Here is a 19,771-nt window from a genome sequence, read left to right as displayed (position 1 = left end):
AGCGCAAGCATCAGAACCAGATGTGGCAAGGATGCTTGAATTATCAGACTGGGAATTTAAAACAACTATGATTAATATGCTAGGCTTCTCTGATGGCTCAGCAGTAAAGAATCCGCCTGCAATGCAGGAGATACAGGAGACGCCAGTTCAGTCCCTGAGTCTGGAAAATCCCCTGGAGAAGGAAATGGCAACCCACTCCAGTATTCTTGCCCGGAGAATCCCATGGACAGAAAAGCCTGGAGGGCTACAGTTCATAGGGTTGCAGTGAGTCACGACTGAGCAACTGAGCAGGCACGCACACACACATGATTAATATGCTAAGGTCTCTATTGGACAAAATAGACAGCATGCAACAACACATGGGCAATGTAAACAGTTAAAAATCCTAGGCAGAAAAAAAGTCTAATTCTATGTTTTAAATATTAGTTAATATATATAAATATATTCAAATATGGCCTTGAAGTGTATATAATATCAAGATATGTATATTGGTTTTCTAGAGTTTATCTCTGCTGGTTTGGGCAATTTTTATTTTCTTCTTTATGCTTTTCTACATCTTCCAAATTTTCTACAATGCATATGCATTTAGAAATCAAATGCATAAAGATTTCTAATTTTTTTTTTTTTTTTGGCTGCACTGGGTCTTCATTGCAGTGTGAGGGCGTCCTCTATTTGCAGGACACAGGTTTCCCCCGTTGCAGAGCACAGGCTCTAGGGCTTGCAGGCTTCAGTAACTGCCTTAGGTACACAGGGCTTAGCTGCCCCACAGCACGTGGACTCTTAGTTCCCCAACCAGGGATGGAACCCACATCCCCTGATTGGGAGGCAAATTTCCAACCACTGGACCAGCAGGGAAGTAAGTCCCTTTAATCTCTTTTTGAAGATTTAAAGTCTCTAGGAGTCAGAATTAGCTGGGGCTAACTGAGACACCTGGAGATGGCTGAGACGGAACCAACAATCTCAGACTCTAAAGAACTATTAAAATAGACAGTGAGGAGAAAGCAGAGGGACAGGACCCACACCAAACTGCTGCAAAGGGAAGGGGAAAGAACAACCTGAGAGCTCCTGACAGGTGCGAGGGAACACTTGATTTGCTGGATTCAGCTAGGGTTTCCTGGATGCAAGTATAACGTCAGAGGAAGAGGGGAACAAGAAGGAACAACTGGGAGGAAAAAAAAAATCTTAAGGCCCCTTCACTCCTTTTTCTACCCACATGACCTTTACAGGGCAGTGGTAAAGGCCAGAAGGAAGGCAAGTGTCAACTCCTACCCAAACTCCACTGCTTTGATTTCCAGATTAGATAAGACTGAGGAAATAAATGAAAGGTCAAAGCACCTCCAAGGAAGGCAGTACAACAGCATGGCATTGGAACACATTCCTTACAGTGCAAATCCGCAGCGAGGATGCTGGAATGAGCCAGTATGCCTCCTCCGACAGCTTTAAGACTGAGCTGAATGAAGCAAGTGATAGCAATCGGCAGAAAGGGATCACAGGCCAGGCAGAAGCCACCGATCGGCGGGGATGAAACGCGGAAGGGTGCTGTGATGGTTAATTACAGGCGTCCAATTGACTAGGTGATGTGGCCCGGCTGTCAGATACCAGTCTAGATACTCTGGGAAGGTATTATTAGACGTGATTAACATCTAAGTAAAGCAGATTATCCTTCTTTATGTGGATGGGCTTCATCCAATCACTTGAAGGCCTTAGAGGGAAAGACTAAGGTTTCCCAAACTAGAAGAAATCTGTCCTGAAGACTGCCTAGTTTTCCAGTCGGCTGGCTTGCCCTACAGATTTCCGACTTGTGAGCCCCACAGTGGTGTGAGCCAATTCCTTAAAATATAAACCTTTGATTATTGCTCTCTCAATATAGATCTATGTATTATGCTAAGTTGCCTCAGTCGTGTCTGACTCTTTGTGACCCTATGGACTGTAACCCGCGAGACTCTTCTGTCTATGGGATTCTCCAGGCAAGAATACTGGAATGGATTGCCATTTCCTCCTCCAAGGCATCTTCCCAACCCAGGGATCGAACCCGTATCTCTCATGTCTCCTGCATTGGCAGGTGGGTTCTTTACCACTAGCACCATCTGAGAAGTATGTACAGGTATAAACATAAATATAGATGGGGTGTCCCCAGAGGCTCAGAGGCCAAAAAAAAAAAAAAAAATCCACCTGCATTGCAGAAGATACAGGAGATGCTGGTTCGATCTCTGAGTCCTGAAAGTCCCCTGAGGAAGGCATGGAAACCCACTCCAATATTCTTGCTGGGAAAACCACATGGATAGAGGAGCCTGGCAGGCTATGGTCCATGGGGTCACAGAGTTGGACATGACTGAAGCGACCGAGCACACTACAGCACATATAAACACAGCTACATATACAGATACATTATACACACACACACCTACTCACACATAGGTATATCCTAATGGTTCGATTACTCTGGAGAATCCTAATGCAGATAATAAAAGATGAAACCTATTAGCAGTGACCAATAGGGCAGAACCTTGAATGGGATTGAAATTGGCAAAGGTAGGGCAGCAATAAGAGATTGAAGATTCCCAGATGTATGAATGGCATGACAAACAATACATTTAATAAAGAATACTTTGGAACCTATAATATGTATAATATGAACTAGATCAGAGGGAAGCTACAGTCAGAACACATTTGGTGAAATCTACGCCAAAGGAGTCTGGGGGTAGCTGTGGAAACAAAAGGAATCTGTTGATGCAATAAGGACATGGCAAACATTTTAACAGGCATCCTTTGTACTGCCAAGATATGTAAGTTCTACAGGAATACTGTTCATATATAAAGATACTAACTTACCATACTTGTCTCTCAAGCCAACAGTACATCTAAAGACTCCACCAAAGGCAACATCTTCACCAAATATTACTGAAAAACAATAAAGAATACATTGTATGTAATCATTCCTAAATGATTCTAACCATGAGAAATAAGTAACGTAAATGTCTACATATGAACTTAGAAAACAGAAATGGACCCCGAGATCTAAATCAAAGTTTCCCAATTTCAACATTAGTGACACTTCGGACTGGATGATTCTTTTGTCATAGTGGCCTGTCCTGTGCATTGTAGACACAGAGCGACACGCCTAGTCTTCGTCCAGTGGGTGAGCTGCTGACCGCACAGAGCGGTAACAGCCGACAGGGTCTCCAAACAGTGTTTAGTGCAAGGGGAGGATCCTCCTCTGAGAAAGAAACACTAATCTGGAATCTCATCTTATTTTACCCATGAAGGAAACAAGGCCAAGAAAGTAGTCAAGTAACTTAAGAAGCCAAACAGCAAGAGGCAGAACCGTGACTCACACTCTAGGCTTACGTGTCCTTTGGGCAGTAGCTTTTGATGGGTGTTTTTGTTGGCTTGGTGGGGGTGGGAGGGGGTAGTGATGATTCCCCCTCCCTTTTTTAAAGAATCCTGTGGATCATTTTTGAAGTCTTTCATTGAATTTGTTACAATATTGCTTCTGTTTTTATGTTTCTGGTTCTTTGGGTGCAAAGCATGTGGGATCTTAGCTCTCCAACCAGGGATCTAACCCACACCCCTGCATGGGAAGGCGAAGTCTTAACCACTGGACCACCAGGGAAGTCCCCTGATTTTTTCCTTTTTTTTTTTTAATATATGCTATACAATGAGAGTCAGCAATCTGAAGAAGCTGAAGGAACAGCATTTCAAGCTGAGAGAATCGTCACAAGTAGGAAAGTGACATAGATTGCAAGTATAATGGAATGTAAATTGCAAGGCAAAGAATAGCTCTAGTAGAAACTCAGGGGTGCTGCATAGCAAGACAAATTAAACTGAATAATGGGATGTTCACAAAGCTGAATTCTAGTCCCATTAATGCACCTCACCAGCTTCAGAGACCTCAAGAAAATAACTCACCCTTACCTATGTGACTATATCAGTCATTCTCATTCAAAACAAAGTAAGTCCAGCTCTCACTTCTAAAAACTAACCTGCTTTCCACTTGACCTTAAAACCAGAGATTCTCAAATAGAAACCCAAGGTATATTAAATATACATATAAAGTCAAGTCAATCTAATTTAGAAAACACACAGCAGTACAACTGTTTTTATATCAATAATTTAATAAGATAAGTTTACTTATAAAGTTAATTATCAATATTAAAGTTATTTTCCAAAAAAAATCTTACAAGTTGAATGATACTGTATCCCAAAGGAAAGCACAGAACTAAACTTTCATTTTATATCAATAAATAGATAGCTGAACAAAATGGTATTTTCCATTTTTTCTATATGCTAGAGAAACAGTAGCACATATTTTAAAAGGTATTATGTTAATGTATTATCAGGACCACACATACCATGGAAGAAAGTTAATTTAATGATGTCAGTGTCAGATATACATGAGAACTAATTCATAATAAGAGGATAAAAATGTGTTTAATATCATAATTTGATTCTTAGCGTTAAGTATTTGTTCAGGTCTTATAAAAATTTCAAGTAGATATAATGTTATCCATTGAGCTCCAGACAAATACTTCCAGCAAATCTTCAATTCTGAATTAACACAACTACGATAGTCAAGCAGGGCTTCCCTGGTGGCTCAGCAGGAACAAATCTGCCTGCCAATGCAGAAGACGAGGGTTCGATCCCTGGGTCGGAAAGATTCCCTGGAGAAAGAAATGGCAACCCACTCCAGTATTCTTGCCTGGGAAATCCCATGGACAGGGGAGTCTGGTGGGCTATACAGTCCATAGGGTTGCAAACAGCTGGACATGACTTAACAACTAAACAACAACAACCACAGTCAAGCACAAAGGAAGTTTACCTGCCGTAGGATCTTTGGCCAATGAGTTATCTAAGGCACTTGTTACTGCCTGGAAGAGATTCATTTTCTGAGTTTGCCCTGTGAAAATTAAAAAAAAAAAAAAATACATGATTATGTATTGTAACATACATAAAAAATAATCAGTTTTTTAATAGTCAATTAAACTGTGATTAAAGCCAAGGTAGAAAGAAAAGCATGGAATATATTACACAAATTTACTGGATTATTTACCATGGTAAGGTCCCTGTGGAAGATATAAAAGCAATACAACTTTTAAGATGCTTGTTGAGGAGGCAAAATTGAAACATATTAAACAATTTAAAAACAACTATTAAAAAAAGGAAGAAAGAAAACAATGAAGTTGAACAAATGTGTTTCCACATAAATAAAGGTTACAGAAATTCAGTAAAGAGAAGCAGGCAGGGTGGGAGGGGTCTGGGAAGATGCCCTGGATGGGTTTTAGGAAGGTAGGTCATAACAAACACACGTGACCAATGGCATGTGTTAAATGTGCCAATAAGAGCAGATAGCCATGGGCCATAAACAATGAGAAAGGCTAAAAGAACTTCAGAGCGGAGAACTGCTAGTGTTTGGAAAGTGAAAGTGAAAGTCACTCATTCATGTCTGACTCTTTACAACCCCATGGACTATACAGTCCACAGAATTCTCCAGGCCAGAATACTGGAGTGGGTAGACTTTCCCTTCTCCAGGGGATCATCCCAACCCAGGGATTGAACCCAGGTCTCCCACTTTGCAGGCGGATTCTTTACCAGCTGAGCCCGCTAGTGTTTGGAGAACTCTACAATCCCATGTCTTAACATGACAGCTTGGTCCTTCCTATTGTCTTATTGCTCAAGTAAAATCTCTGCCAGCCAATATCTATCTTCCTAAATGGGCTGTTAAGAGAATTAAATGGAACAACAAATACACAGAACAGTGAAGAGCGCATGACCAGTGAGCACTGAATAAATATTAGCTAATTTTTGTTAGACTCTGGACTGTGCCTGTGTCCTTCATCTTGACCTTGGCATTACTCTAAATGGTATGGTGCTTTATTTGATAAAGTTCCAAATGTCACAATTCAGAAGTAATCATGGTTTTAGGACTTTGATTTAAGCCTCAGTGCTGCCCAGTGCCCATGGTCTTCCTAGAAATTTAGGGTCAAGTCATCTGTGAAAACACAACTCAGAGCAAAAAAAAAGGCTCCTTTCTGCCTGTGTCTTCTCTGATGCTCAGGCTCTGTCTTCACAGCTCAGTTGGTAAAGAATCTGCCTGCAATGAAGGAGACCTGGGTTCAATTCCTGGGTCAGGAAGATCCCCTGGAGAAGGAAATGGCAATCCACTCCAGTATTCTTGCCTGGAGAATCCCCATGGACAGAGGAAGGAGCCTAGCAGGCTACAGTCCATGGGGTCGCAAGAGTCGGACACAACTTAGTGACTAAACCACCACTGTCTTCATGTCAGCGCCTGATCCATGCACCTTAACCCACAGCCATGTAGTTATCAAATCCCTCCAATGCCTGCTGCTTATTACCCTAACCACTGGCCCACCTAAATGGTGAACCTCAGCTGCCTGTGTGTCCTCAAAGCCAAGGTCTAATTAATTCCCAGGTTGGATCACAACAGCAACTGCTGTTGCCTTCAACCTGCAGCCATGAGACCCTGGTCACCTGTCCTTTTCCTGGAGACCCATCCCTGGAACAGCCTGGCTCCACAACAGGCTCTGACTCAGGACACCTCCAATCTGCCATCTTCCACTGACACTCAGCCTTCTGATTCTCTGTCCAGCTCTGGGCTCACATGTCTCTCTGATCCCTTCCACACTGCTAAATGACAGTCTGTGGTATCACTGACTCAAAGCACATGAGTTTGAGCAAACTCCAAGAGATAGTGAAGGACAGGGAAGCCTGGCCTGCTGCAGTCCATGGGGTCACAAAGAGTCGGACACGACTTAGCAACTGAACAACAAATACTCAATCAGATCTGCCCTGCTGCCTTCTGAGCCCATAATAAAGCCTGTTTCTACTCATATTTCTGGTGTGGAGAATAGGAATTTAATCAAGAAATTATTGTCATATCACCATCACACTCCATGTACATAATTACTTCACAATTTATTTTTTCTTCAGGCTAAGCCTACATCATTTAATAGGTACTTTGCTTAAATCCTTTTCTCCATTCAAGAAAAATTCTTGGAAGAGCTGACTGGTGCCAGGTATCAGATGATGATGGTTTAGGGTAAACTGTTTTCCCAACCACCATGACATTCCCACTCCTTCTCCTCTTTCAAACATTTCCTAAAGTAAGATTTTTATCTATGAAAATCTATGAGGATTTTCATAGCTAAGACCCTAGGGAGGATCAAAAATGCCTAAACATTTATGCTAGTATTTATTTCAAGTCTGCTGATCATTTGAATTAATACTGAATGCCCCTAAGACATCTCACTGAATTGCAGCTTGGCAAGTTTCCAGTATAAGAAGAAAGTAAAGACTCTAATAATAAAAATCATACAGAGTGAATCTGGACAGTATTGCTTGATAACCACAAAGAATTTGCTCATCTTATAAGAAAACAATTTACATGTAAGGGTATTTAAAGGATATATTTCCATATGAACACATAATCTTTCACTCCTGGATACTTTTTTTTCCTGAACAGAATCAGAATTTGGAGGTTTTGGATTAACTGCTATTCTATTAGATGGTTTTAAAAGCTTTAAATGACAATTTTTAGTAGAGCAATATTTATTTTTGATTCTTTTTAAATGTGCAGTATGATTTATGGGTGAGTCAGGAAGAAATCACAAGTTATGCTGAGGTAATATCATTTAAATATTTATTTTCCTTAGACTTACTTATTTTCCTGGAGCTTACACCAAAAACTATTGATAAAGTATGCCTAATCTTCCCTCCTGATAAGAACACATTGAGCATATCGAATCAGAGCTGTGCCGATGGCAAGACTTTAATAAAAAAAAAAAAGAAAAGAAAAAGGTTTCTGAACACTACTACAAAATTATTAAATCCAGTTGCCAAATCACACAATTACCAGTATCATTAACTGGATGTAAAATGTCAACGCTGGACTGATGACTCTTCTTTCCTAAGATAAAAAGTTATAACAAAACAAACTTAAATATACACAGCAGTGCAATTTCCCAAGCCAAAGATGAAAGCTAAAGGGTATCCTCTGGTAAAACAGTGCTTCATGTTTGGATCAGAGCCACTTCCCTTGTGGCTCAGCTGGTAAAGAATCTGCCTGCAATGCAAGAGACCTGGGTTCGATTTCTGGGTTGGGAAGATCCCCTGGAGAAGGGAAAGGCTACCCACTCCAGTATTCTGGCCTGGAGAACTCCATGGACTGTATGTCCATAGGGTCACAGAGTCAAACACCACTGAGCCACTTTTACTCACTCACTCAGAGCTGCTTACTCAAAACTGTCCTAAGTAGAACATAATGAAAAAACAGGCCATCATCTGGCCAAGAGGCACAGGAAAAGATGCTCAGTTTCACTAATTATTAGAGAAATACACATTAAAATAACAGTGAGGTATTACCTCACACTGGTCAGAATTGCCATCATTAAAACATCTACAAATAAATGCTGCAGAGGGTGTGGAGAAAAGGAACCCCTCCCCCCACTGATGGTGATGGTGTAACCCACACTGGAAAACAGTATCAAGTCCCTTAAAAAACTAAAATTAGAGCTACCATATGATCCTAAAATCCCATTCTTTGGCATATATCCAGAGAAAACTCTAATTCAAAAAGATACTTGCGGTCCAATGTTCACTGCAGCTCTATTTACAGTAGCCAAGACATGGAAGCGATTTAAATGTCCATCAACAGAAAAATGGATAAAGAAGATGCAGTACATATACGCAATGGAATAGTACTCACCCATAAAAAAGGAATGAAATAATGCCATTTTCAGAAACATGGATCAATCTAGAGATTATAATACTAAGTGAATTAAGTCAGAGTTCAAAGCTCAGTCATGTCTGACTCTTTGTAACCCCATGGACTGTAGTCCGCCAGGCTCCTCTGTCTACGGGATTTTCCAGGCAAGAATACTGGAGCGGGTTGCCATTTCTTTCTACAAGGGATCTCCCTGACCCAGGGATCGAACCTGGTTCTCCCTCACTGCAGGAAGAACTTTTACCATCTGAGCCACCAGGGAAGCCCAATTAAGTCACAAAAAAAGACAAATATCATGTTATCAGTTATATGTGGAATCTAAAATATGCTACAAATGAACTTATTTACAAAACAGAAACAGACTCACAGACATAGAAAACAAAACTATGCAATAGTTTGGAGGAGGCAATAAATCGGGAGTTTGAGATTAGCAGATCAAACTACTATATATAAAATAAACTGTACAGCACAGGGAGCTATATTTAATATCCTATAATAAGTCATAATGGAAAAGAATAAAAAATATTTTAATTTTAAATAAAAAACAAGCCAGGTCATTATCATTGCTGCAAAAATAAAGTGGCATGCTGGCGGGATGTAAGGGACATAACAGAACATAAACTCCAAGAGGCAGGGGTTCTTAAGTGCCTTTGATCAGAGCAATGTGCTCAGACCTTACAACAGTATCTAACACATAATAGGTGCTCAGTAAATATTTGTTGAGTGAATGGATGAGCAAATAAACCTATGAGGCTGTTTCTCAAAAATTAAAAAATACACAGAGCAAACTGTTCATCCACCACTTAAAACAGAGGAATGGAGCAGGGAAAAAAATTCTACCAATGTCACAAGTCAAAGACAATTCCGGGCAAAGGGCAGTGAGGGAAGGTGATGCTGCAGTACTAGTGTGGTGAGCAGTGCTCAGTTATCCTGAGCCCCTATTTCCTTTGCAGTCCGGGGTAGCACTGAGGGGAGACAGAGAAAATCCACAGCGCTAAAGCACCTGAGACCACGGCATGCCAGTCACTCCCTGTGTGACTTTGGGAAAGTTACTTAACTACTGACATTCAGCTTCCTTTGCTATAAAACATGGATAATACTATCTAATAGGTAGGACGCCTGTGAGAATTCAGTGAGATAACTACTATCAAATGTCCAATATTTATGGAGCATCTATTCTGCACTGGTTAACCTTCCCTCCTCCACTCAATAGGATAATCCCTGCAATTACTGGTGCCTGGCACCCATTTTTCTAGCACAATGTCAGTAGTTAAATATCTAGCACAATGGGTGCCAGGCACCAGTAGTTGCAGGGATTATTTTATTGAGTGACCCCAGCGACCCTCTGAGGCAGTAAAAACAAGGAAACAAAAGCTTATGAAGACTAATGACATGGCCAATGTCACAGTGCTAAGTTACAAAGTGCGGGCTAACATTCTTTTTCACAGCACACTTACATGAGGATTAAATGACTCAGTACATGTAAGGCACCCATTTGTGTCTGGCAGATGGTGAACACTGATCAAGCTTCTTCTCTCATCCTGATCTTCATTCTATGGGGTACCATGAAGGGCTTGGATGAGCAATGATGAAGTCAGTCAGAAGGGGAAACATGGAGTAGAAGCAGAAATGAGGAAAGACGCAGAATGGAGCAATCCTGAGTAAGATGAGGAAAGAGACACGGACAGACTTATCTGGTCCCAAAGGTTGCCACCTTTGACACTGGTGTTTTGGTGCCAGATTAGAATCAGACCAACCCACCTCATAGTGCTGCCTTCTGCCCACACTGCCAATGCTAGAGACTCAACATTTGTGTCCTCCCAAAGGCAGATGTTGAAACTTAATTCCCAGTGTGATGGTATTTGGAGGCAGGCCCTGTGGGTGGTGATTAGCTCCTGAGGGTTGAACTCTCATGAGGGGGATTAGTGTCCTTATGAAAGAGACCCCGGAGAGCTCTCTCACCCCCTCCACTTGTGAGGACATGGCAAGAAGATGGCTAGGAACCAAGAAGCAGATCCTCACCAGACACCAAATCATCTACCAGTGCTCCAACCTTGGACTTACAGAACTATAAGAAATAAATTTCTGTTGTTTATAAGCCACTCAGTCTACTGGTATGTTTCCTATAGCAGCCCAAAAGGACTAAGACCTCTCAACACATTCAAAATTTAAGTCTTCTTCTCTCTCTCTCCAAAAACATGCCTCTCCTCTGGCAGCCCTCATTTCTATCAGTGAGACCACCACTTGACCATCCTTTCGGCCTCCCATGCTGAAAATGTCAAGACACCTTGGCTACACATTCCCCTGACCGAGCCCCCAACACGCAAAACAGTGCCAAATCTGGTCAATGCCTCCCAAATATACAACCATCCCCACGGACACTCTCCAAGTTCAAGCAATTATATCCTTTCACATGACAATTACATAATCCTATGACTCATCTCTCGATCTCCTTACTTTCCCTTCACCAATCCATTCTATAAACTTGCCTAAGACTATAACATGAGTACATCTCAGGCCACTTTCTTGCCAAACAGTCAATGGCCCTCCATCACCCACAGAAGACTATCTGAACCTGTACTTAATACATCAATGCAGTGAAAGACACATTGCAGATATTCAATATTTTCTCCTCCCGAACTTTTATTCTAGTCTTTGAGGCCTCCATTTACTTTTCCAAACTTATTTCCTACCCCTTCCCGTTTTCCTCCAAATAAACTCACTACTTCCTGTTCCTCATATAAACTTCATGCTTTCTAACCTCTTGTTACTTATTATTAGTCCCAACACTAAAAATTCTAATACAGTGAGTCCCCTACATGTGAACCTTCAAGTTTAGAACTTTCAAAGATGTGAACATATTATAAATCTATTACAGTACAGTACTATATAGTAGATTGAGTTAGTTGGGTACCTAGGCTAACTTTGTTGGACTTACCAACAAATTGAACTTCACACATGCTCTCAGAACAGAACTCATTGGTACTTTGGGGACTTACTGTACTGGAAAGAACACCCTCATCCCCACAGTACAAGGACTCTTCCTTCTACACTTGACCTTTGTGAGCTGCCTACCATCTCCTACTCAGAACATCCCAACCACAGTGGCTTTCTCAGGTCCTACAGCACAAACTCACCCCACCCCAAGGACTTCACCCTTGCTTGTCCCTGTTTCTTCCTGGAAAACAAACTTGCCCTCTGGTCCTTGCAGAAGTGATTCCTTTACCTTTCTTTACAGTATAGTTTAAATGTCACCTCCTCAGAGTCCACCGTGACCACTACTCTATTTAGGGGGACCCTTTCACGTGTCAAAATAATCAAAATAAAAGAATAAGAATTATTTGCAGCACAAATGAAAGGCAGAGAGATAACACTATATAAAGGCAGAGAGAGAATAAATATATTCATTAGTATCTTTACCACACAAAACGTTAGTACAACATTTGTACAGAAGGCTTTGGAGTTAAGACATATCTGGGTTCAAATTCTTGTGCTGCTACTTATCAGACTTGGGCGAGCCACCAACATCTCTAAGCCTCAATTTTCTCATCTGTAAAATGAGCATAATGCTCTTTAACTCAACAGGGTTACTGGGAGGATTATAGACTGATGTCTACGACACCACCTGGAATAGAGCAGCTGCTCAAAAATGGTAGGTAGCATTAGTACTGACAGAAAAGAGTACACCGTGTACAAACTTTTAAAGCACACAAAAACAAGGAACATTCAATTCACACAAGTGCAAAGAAATCTAGCAAAGAAACATATGGGAACATATTCAGTAGAAATGAAATAAATGCATATTAAAACAAAGTGCAGTTAGCACAAAATACCCCATAATGAGTGACTATGTGTGTGTGCGCGCACGCGTGCATAGGAGCACATACAATTCTGACACCAATTCCAAAGTGTGAGTGTTTTAACATATCACCGAGAAAGTCTCCAGTTCAGTTCAGTTGAGTTCAGTGCTCAGTTGTGTCCGACTCTTCGCGACCTCATGAATCACAGCACGCTAGGCCTCCCTGTCCATCACCAACTCTCGGAGCTTACCCAAACTCATGTCCATCGAGTCAGTGATGCCATCCAGCCATCTTATCCTCTGTGGTCCCCTTCTCCTCCTGCCCCCAATCCTTCCCAGCATCTGGCTCTTTTCCAATCAGTCAACTCTTCACATGAGATGGCCAAAGTATTGGAGTTTCAGCTTCAACATCAGTCCTTCCAATGAACACCCAGGACTGATCTCCTTTAGGATGGACTGGTTGGATCTCCCTGCAGTCCAAGGGACTCTCAAGAGTCTTCTCCAACACCACAGTTCAAAAGCATCAATTCGTCAGCGCTCAGCTTTCTTTGCAGTCCAATTCTCACATCCATACATGACTACGGGAAATACCATAACCTTGACTATGACGGACCTTTTTGGCAAAGGAATGTCTCTGCTTTTCAATATGCTATCTAGGTTGGTCATACCTTTCCTTCCAAGGAGCAAGCGTCTTTTAATTTCATGGCTGCAATCACCATCTGCAGTGATTTTGGAGCCCCCCAAAATAAAGTCTAACACTGTTTCCCCATCTATTTCCCATGAAGTGATGGGACCAGATGCCATGATCTTAGTTTTCTGAATGTTGAGCTTTAAGCCAACTTTTTCACTCTCCTCTTTCACTTTCATCAAGAGGCCTTTTAGTTCTTCTTCACTTTCTGCCATAAGGGTGGTATCATCTGCATATCTGAGTTTATTGACATTTCTCCCGGCAACCTTGATTCCAGCTTATGCTTCTTCCAGCCCAGCGTTTCTCATGATGTATTCTGCATATAAGTTAAATAAGCAGGGTGACAATATACAGCCTTGCTGTACTCCTTTTCCTATTTGGAACCAGTCTGTTGTTCCATGTCCAGTTCTAACGGTTGCTTCCTGACCTGCATACAGGTTTCTCAAGAGACAGGTCAGGTGGTCTGGTATTCCCATCTCTTTAAGAATTTTCCACAGTTTATCGTGATCCACATAGTCAAAGGCTTTGGCATAGTCAATAAAGCAGAAATAGATGTTTTTCTGGGACTCTCTTGCTTTTTTGATGATCCAGTGGATGTTGGCAATTTGATCTCTGGTTCCTCTGCCTTTTCTAAAACCAGCTTGAACATCTGGAAGTTCACGGTTCTTGTATTGCTGAAGCCTGGCTTGGAGAATTTTAAGCATTACTTTACTAGCATGTAAGATGAGTGCAATTGTGCGGTAGTTCAAGCATTCTTTAGCATTGCTTTTCTTTGGGATTGGAATGAAAACTGAACTTTTCCAGTTCTGTGGCCACTGCTGAGTTTTCCAAATTGCTGGCATATTGAGTGCAGCACTTTCACAGCATCATCTTTCAGGATTTGAAATAGCTCAACTGGAATTCCATCACCTCCACTAGCTTTGTTCGTAGTGATGCTCTCTAAGGCCCACTTGACTTCACATTCCAGGATGTCTGGCTCTAGGTGAGTAATCACACCAGAGTGATTATCTGGGTCATGAAGATCTTTTTTGTACAGTTCTTCTGTGTATTCTTGCCACCTCTTCTTAATATCTTCTGCTTCCGTTAGGTCCATACCATTTCTGTCCTTTATCGAGCCCATCTTTGCATGAAATGTTCCCTTTGTATCTCTAATTTTCTTGAAGAGATCTCTAGTCTTTCCCATTCTGTTGTTTTCCTCTATTTCTTTGCAATGATCGCTGAGGAAGGCTTTCTTATCTCTCCTTGCTATTCTTTGGAACTCTGCATTCAAATGGGAATATCTTTCCTTTTCTCCTTTGCTTTTCACTTCTCTTCTTTTCACAGCTATTTGTAAGGCCTCATCAGACTGCCATTTTGCTTTTTTGCATTTCTTTTCCATGGGAATGGTCTTGATCCCTGTCTCCTGTACAATGTCATGAACCTCCATCCATAGTTCATCAGGCCTTCTGTCTATCAGATCTAGTCCTTTAAATCTATTTCTTACTTCCACTGTATAATCATAGGGACTTGATTTAGGTCATACCTGAATGGTCTAGTGGTTTTCCCTACTTTCTTCAATGTAAGTCTGAATTTGGCAATAAGGAATTCATGATCTGAACCACAGTCAGCTCCCAGTCTTGTTTTTGCTGACTGTATAGAGCTTCTCCATCTTTGGCTGTAAAGAATATAATTAATCTGATCGCGGTGCTGACCATCTGGTGATGTCCATGTGTAGAGTCTTCTCTTGTGTTGTTGGAAGAGGGTGTTTGCTATGACCAGTGCGTTCTCTTGGCAGAACTCCATTAGCCTTTGCCTTGCTTCATTCTGTACTCCAAGGCCAAATTTGCCTGTTACGCCAGGTGTTTCCTGACTTCCTACTTTTGCATTCCAGTCCCCTATAATGAAAAGGACATCTTTTTTGGGTGTTAGTTGTCTTCATAGAACCGTTCAACCTCTCCTTCAGCGTTACTGGTCAGGGTATAGGCTTGGATTACCATGATATTGAATGGTTTGCCCTGGAAACGAACAGAGATCATTCTGTTGTTTTTGAGATTGCATCCAAGTACTGCACTTCGGACTCTTTTGTTGACCATGATGACTACTCCATTTCTTCTAAGGGATTCCTGCCCACAGTAGTAGATATAATGGTCATCTGAGTTAAATTCACCCATTCCAGTCCATCTTAGATCACTGATTCCTAGAATGTCAATGTTCACTCTTGCCATCTCCTGTTTGACCACTTCCAGTCTCCAACCAGATGTCAACTCAATTCTGATATGATCTCCCGTAATGTCAGATCCTACAGGTTAAGGGCTCGGTCCTGCAAGACTGCCCCTCCCCCGACTCAGGTGCCAACCCCGAGTACAGGTTGTCACCTATGCTTCTGACCAATGGACATAAGCTCGGAGGCTCCCACAACTCCTTCTTGGGTTCAATTAATTTCCTAGAGCATCTCACTGAACTCAGAAACATTTTCCTTACTAGATCACCAGTTTATTATAAAATATATGTAACTCAGGAACAGCCAGATGGAAGAGCTGCAAACAGCAAGGTGTTAGGAAAGATGTGAGATGTTCTCTGAGAGCGCCACTCCTTTGGAAGCTCTCAGAACCCTGTCCTTTGGGGTTTCAAGGAGGCTTCCCTAGATAGGCATGGGTGATTAAATCACTGGCCACTGGCAATCCACTGACCTCAAGGTCCCCCTACCCTTTCCAGAGGTGAGCAGATGGGACTGCAAGTTCCAACTTGCTAAGCACATCTGGTGACAATCCCCACCCTTAGGTAACTTTGTGTTCTGTATGCTAAGTTGCTTCAGTTGTGTCCAACTCTTTGCGACCTCATGGACAGAAGCCCACCAGTCTCCTCTGTCCATGGGATTCTCCAGGCAAGAGCACTGGAGTGGGTTGCCATTCCTCTTCCAGGGGATTTCTTGACTCAGGGATCAAACCCACATCTCCCTTGCATTGGCAGGTGGGTTCTTTACCACTAGCACATCTGGGAAGCCCCTTTGGTAACTTCAGGGCTTGCCAGACAGTAATACAACTAAAGACATTTTTGTGGCTCTCATCATGGGAATTTTCAAGGGTTCCATGCCAGGAACAGAACAAACACCAGATATGTATTTCCTACCACAAATCACAGGATCACAGCCACCTGTGATTTTAGCATGATACCCAGTACTCACACTCACTGCAAATACAAGTAAAAACTGGTCATTTGAACTATGCATTAAAAATCCAATGAAGTGCTCATATCTTCAAGTAAGAAATCTCACCCCTGGATTTATTCTTTATCCTAAAGAAATAATCTCAGATACATAAAAGATACAAGAAATGTTTCTATCTGCATTATTTATAACACTGCATAACTGTAACAACAAAAGTATAAGGGTAGTTATTAAGTTTCCATTTACTTTCTGAGTGATTGTTTCTTAGCAGTCAGAGACTGTAAGTACATTACACACATTATCCTTATTTAGTCCTCATAACAACCTTCCAAAGTAGATATTAAGTCCTCATAAAGAAATTGAGGCTTTAATAAGTTTATTAAAGTTATAGGTAAGGATAAAGATGGAACCTAGGCCAACCTGATTCTAGAGCCAAGATTTTAACCACTGACCTATATAGTGTTTCTGTTCAACAGAACAGGGTTTTTTTGGGGGGTGGGGGGGTTATGTCACACAGTTTGCAGGATCTTAGTCCCTCAACCAGGGATTGGACCAGGATCTCCACTGTGAAAGCATACAGTCCTAACCACTGGACTGCCAGGGAATTCCCCAAACATGTCTTCTTCTAAAGAAGGCTATAAAAAACTATATAACAATATGGGGAAATGCTTCTGATTAAATAATGCAGATTGTATTTACATTAAAACTACAATTATGGGAAATTTTTATTCCATTCATTTTAGTGTGTGTGTGCTCAGTCACTCAGTTGCATCCAACTCTTTATGACTCTACGGACTGTAGCCCACTAGGCTCTTGTGTCCATGGGATTATCCCAGCAAGAATACTGGAGTGGGTTGCCATTTCCTCCTCCAGGGGAACTTCCCAACCCAGTGCCAAGCTCACTGCCAGGGATCCAACCCATGTCTCCTGCATTGACAGGTGGATTCTTTACCACTGAGCCATCTGGGAAGCCCCATTTTATCAGTGGAATTCTTCAATTCCACTAAACTGGAATGAAATCCCTAAAAGGATACATCTAGTAATATTAGCAATATTTACAGTAGTGGGTGTTGAGACTATCTTTTTTGGTTTTTCTATTATCCAAATTATCTATAATATGCTTTTGTTATTTTTATACTAAGAACAAGCATTTTATTATCATTTTACTCAAGCTTTAGTAATTCCATAATTATGGAAGGAGGTTAAGAAGACCTATGCTCTATTTCTCAAGTATTGGGCTAGTTTCTTTGCAGACAGAATTCAAGGTTCATTTTGTTGGTGAGAAAAAATTGTGTTCACCTTTATGGTGTCAACTATTTCACAAAACCAGAACACCTCTTAGTAAATAGTTTCCACATGCAGTTTAGCACATTGTTTAGAATGGAAGCTCTGGAATCTGAATAATTAGATTCCAAAGCTGTGTGAATGCTAAGTCGCTTCAGTGGTCTCCCACTCTTTGCGACCCTATGCCACTAACTTCTCTGTGTAACCCAGGACAAACTATCTCAAGATCTCAGCTACCCAACTGAAAAACTGACGGGGAAAAAAAAAAAAAAAAGATTACCTACCTCTTGAGATTGTCCTAAGCATCAAATAAGAGAATGAACGTAAATTTTTCAGCCCAGGGCCTGCCTGAGGTTGCTGCTGCTGCTGCTAAGTCGCTTCAGTCGTGTCCGACTCTGTGCGACCCCACAGACGGCAGCTCACCAGGCTCCGCCGTCCCTGGGATTTTCCAGGCAAGAACACTGGAGTGGGTTGCCATTTCCTTCTCCAATGCATGAAAGGGAAAAGTGAAAGTGAAGTCGCTCAGTCGTGTCCGACTCGTTGCGACCCCATGGACTGCAGCCTACCAGGCTCCTCCGTCCACGGGATTTTCCAGGCAAGAATACTGGAGTGGGGTGCCATTGCCTGAGGTTAGCGTTCAATGAATATTCATTTTTATTACTCACAAGTAAATACTGACACACTTCCCCAAACCTCAGCTCTAGCATGTGAGAAGTGCTTAGCCAGCCAAGGAAAAGGTAACTGTTCTCCTACTGTTTCCAACGTTGCGATGATAGACAGTGGGTCTTTTGGAGCTTACAGAAAACTCAGCTGTAACAGTCATGCAACTGTCTTACGGCGAGGTGTGAGAGGTGCTCGAGTCTCTGCCGCAGTTGGAAGCACTCGATGGCTTCCTCCGCCCATTACCCACACCGCTCACCCGTCGTTGGCAAAGTGGCAGCCTTGCCCAGCACAAGCTCAGTGCTAGGCTCAGATAGAGAGGAAGATGGCTGTTTCACATCGCTAGGAAGAAGCTGTACTGTGACCTTGGGAAAACCAATTCAGTTACTTTAGTCTCGCTGTTTTCTCTACTAAAGCAAACAAAAACAAAAAAGGGAGGGGAGACTGCTTTTTTTCTTTAAACATACCTCTCTGCCTGTAGTTTGTGGCCCCTCCGGGTGTGCAAGCTGGGACAACTCTGGGGTGGAGGGGGAGGGGGGACGGACTTGGAAAAGCAAGGATAAGAGAGCGGAGAAAAGAAGGCGTTCCCCAGCACCACCCCTCCACTCTCGGGCCCTAGCACACCCCGCGCGCCCTCTCATCCATCTCGAGGGTGCCAAGGGGCTACCTCTCGAAAGCACGAACGTGGAACTAAGGAGGAAATCACAGGCCCACAGGTAGCGGACTCTCGAGAGCAGGGCAGGGACTCTGCTGGGACGCAAAGAGGTCAGCCTGCGGCCCCCGCCGAGGACGGGCAGGGCGGCACCCTCAGTGACCTCCCACGGGCCTGCGACACTGGGCTGCAGCGGAGCGGACAGGGCAGCCCCTCGCTCACCGTACTCCACGGGCTCCGGGTCAGGCTGGAAAGTGAAGTGAGCCACCTGCCGCCTCTGGGCCGCAGCCCCATAGGCCGAGGCGGACTGCAGGAAGCCCCGCGGCAGCCCCGCGCCACGCAGCCGACGCCAGGGTCCCTCGGCCCCGGCCGCGCGGAGCCGCAGCAGCCGGCCCGCGGACGCCGCCACCGCCGCCATCCCCGCTCACCACCCGGGACCTCAGGCTGCCGGGCGGCCCGCTGCCGCCCGGGAGGGCGGAGCGCCGAGGCGGATTTCCCATTGGCCTGGCTGAAGGGGCGGGTCTGCCAGGAGGACCAATCAGAACCCGTAATTCGAGGGTGGGGCGGGCTGCGAGACGACCAAACCGCGTTGGCCCGTGGTGCGCATGCGGAAAGGGGGCTGGGGCGGGTGCAAGCTGACAGGTGAGCTCCAATGAGATGGTTCCTAGAAGAGGAATCCTGCTAGCGTCCGCTGCGAGAGCCTGGGTCCCGCACGCCGGTCCGCCAATTCCACGCTCGGCCTGGGTTCCTGCTTTTTCCAGTGTCATCTGCGTTGTGAGGTTCTGATGGCTTTTTCACCTTAA

At 43.0% G+C, this 19,771-nt stretch overlaps 1 protein-coding gene across 2 annotated transcripts in view; it reads right to left on the bottom strand.

Annotated features, from left to right (window-relative positions):
- BCKDHB (branched chain keto acid dehydrogenase E1 subunit beta) overlaps nucleotides 1-19,409 on the bottom strand; it is a 265,276-nt gene extending 245,867 nt beyond the window's left edge. For both annotated transcript variants that reach the window (XM_081530414.1, XM_081530413.1), the window contains exons 1-3: nucleotides 19,191-19,409; nucleotides 4,820-4,897; nucleotides 2,833-2,901 (exon numbers count right to left, since the gene is read on the bottom strand). In XM_081530414.1, the coding sequence (XP_081386540.1) occupies nucleotides 2,833-2,901; nucleotides 4,820-4,897; nucleotides 19,191-19,386 (343 nt within the window). In that variant the 5' untranslated portion in view covers nucleotides 19,387-19,409. The remainder of the gene's footprint in view (nucleotides 1-2,832; nucleotides 2,902-4,819; nucleotides 4,898-19,190) is intronic.
- Nucleotides 19,410-19,771: the final 362 nt, after the last annotated feature.

Source organism: Giraffa tippelskirchi, chromosome 9 (assembly GCF_054371585.1).
Source record: "Giraffa tippelskirchi isolate mGirTip1 chromosome 9, T2T-mGirTip1v1.2.pri, whole genome shotgun sequence".
NCBI lineage: Eukaryota > Metazoa > Chordata > Mammalia > Artiodactyla > Giraffidae > Giraffa > Giraffa tippelskirchi.
The sequence above is the reverse complement of the archived record's forward strand: the minus strand, read 5'-3'. Positions and strand labels throughout refer to the sequence as shown.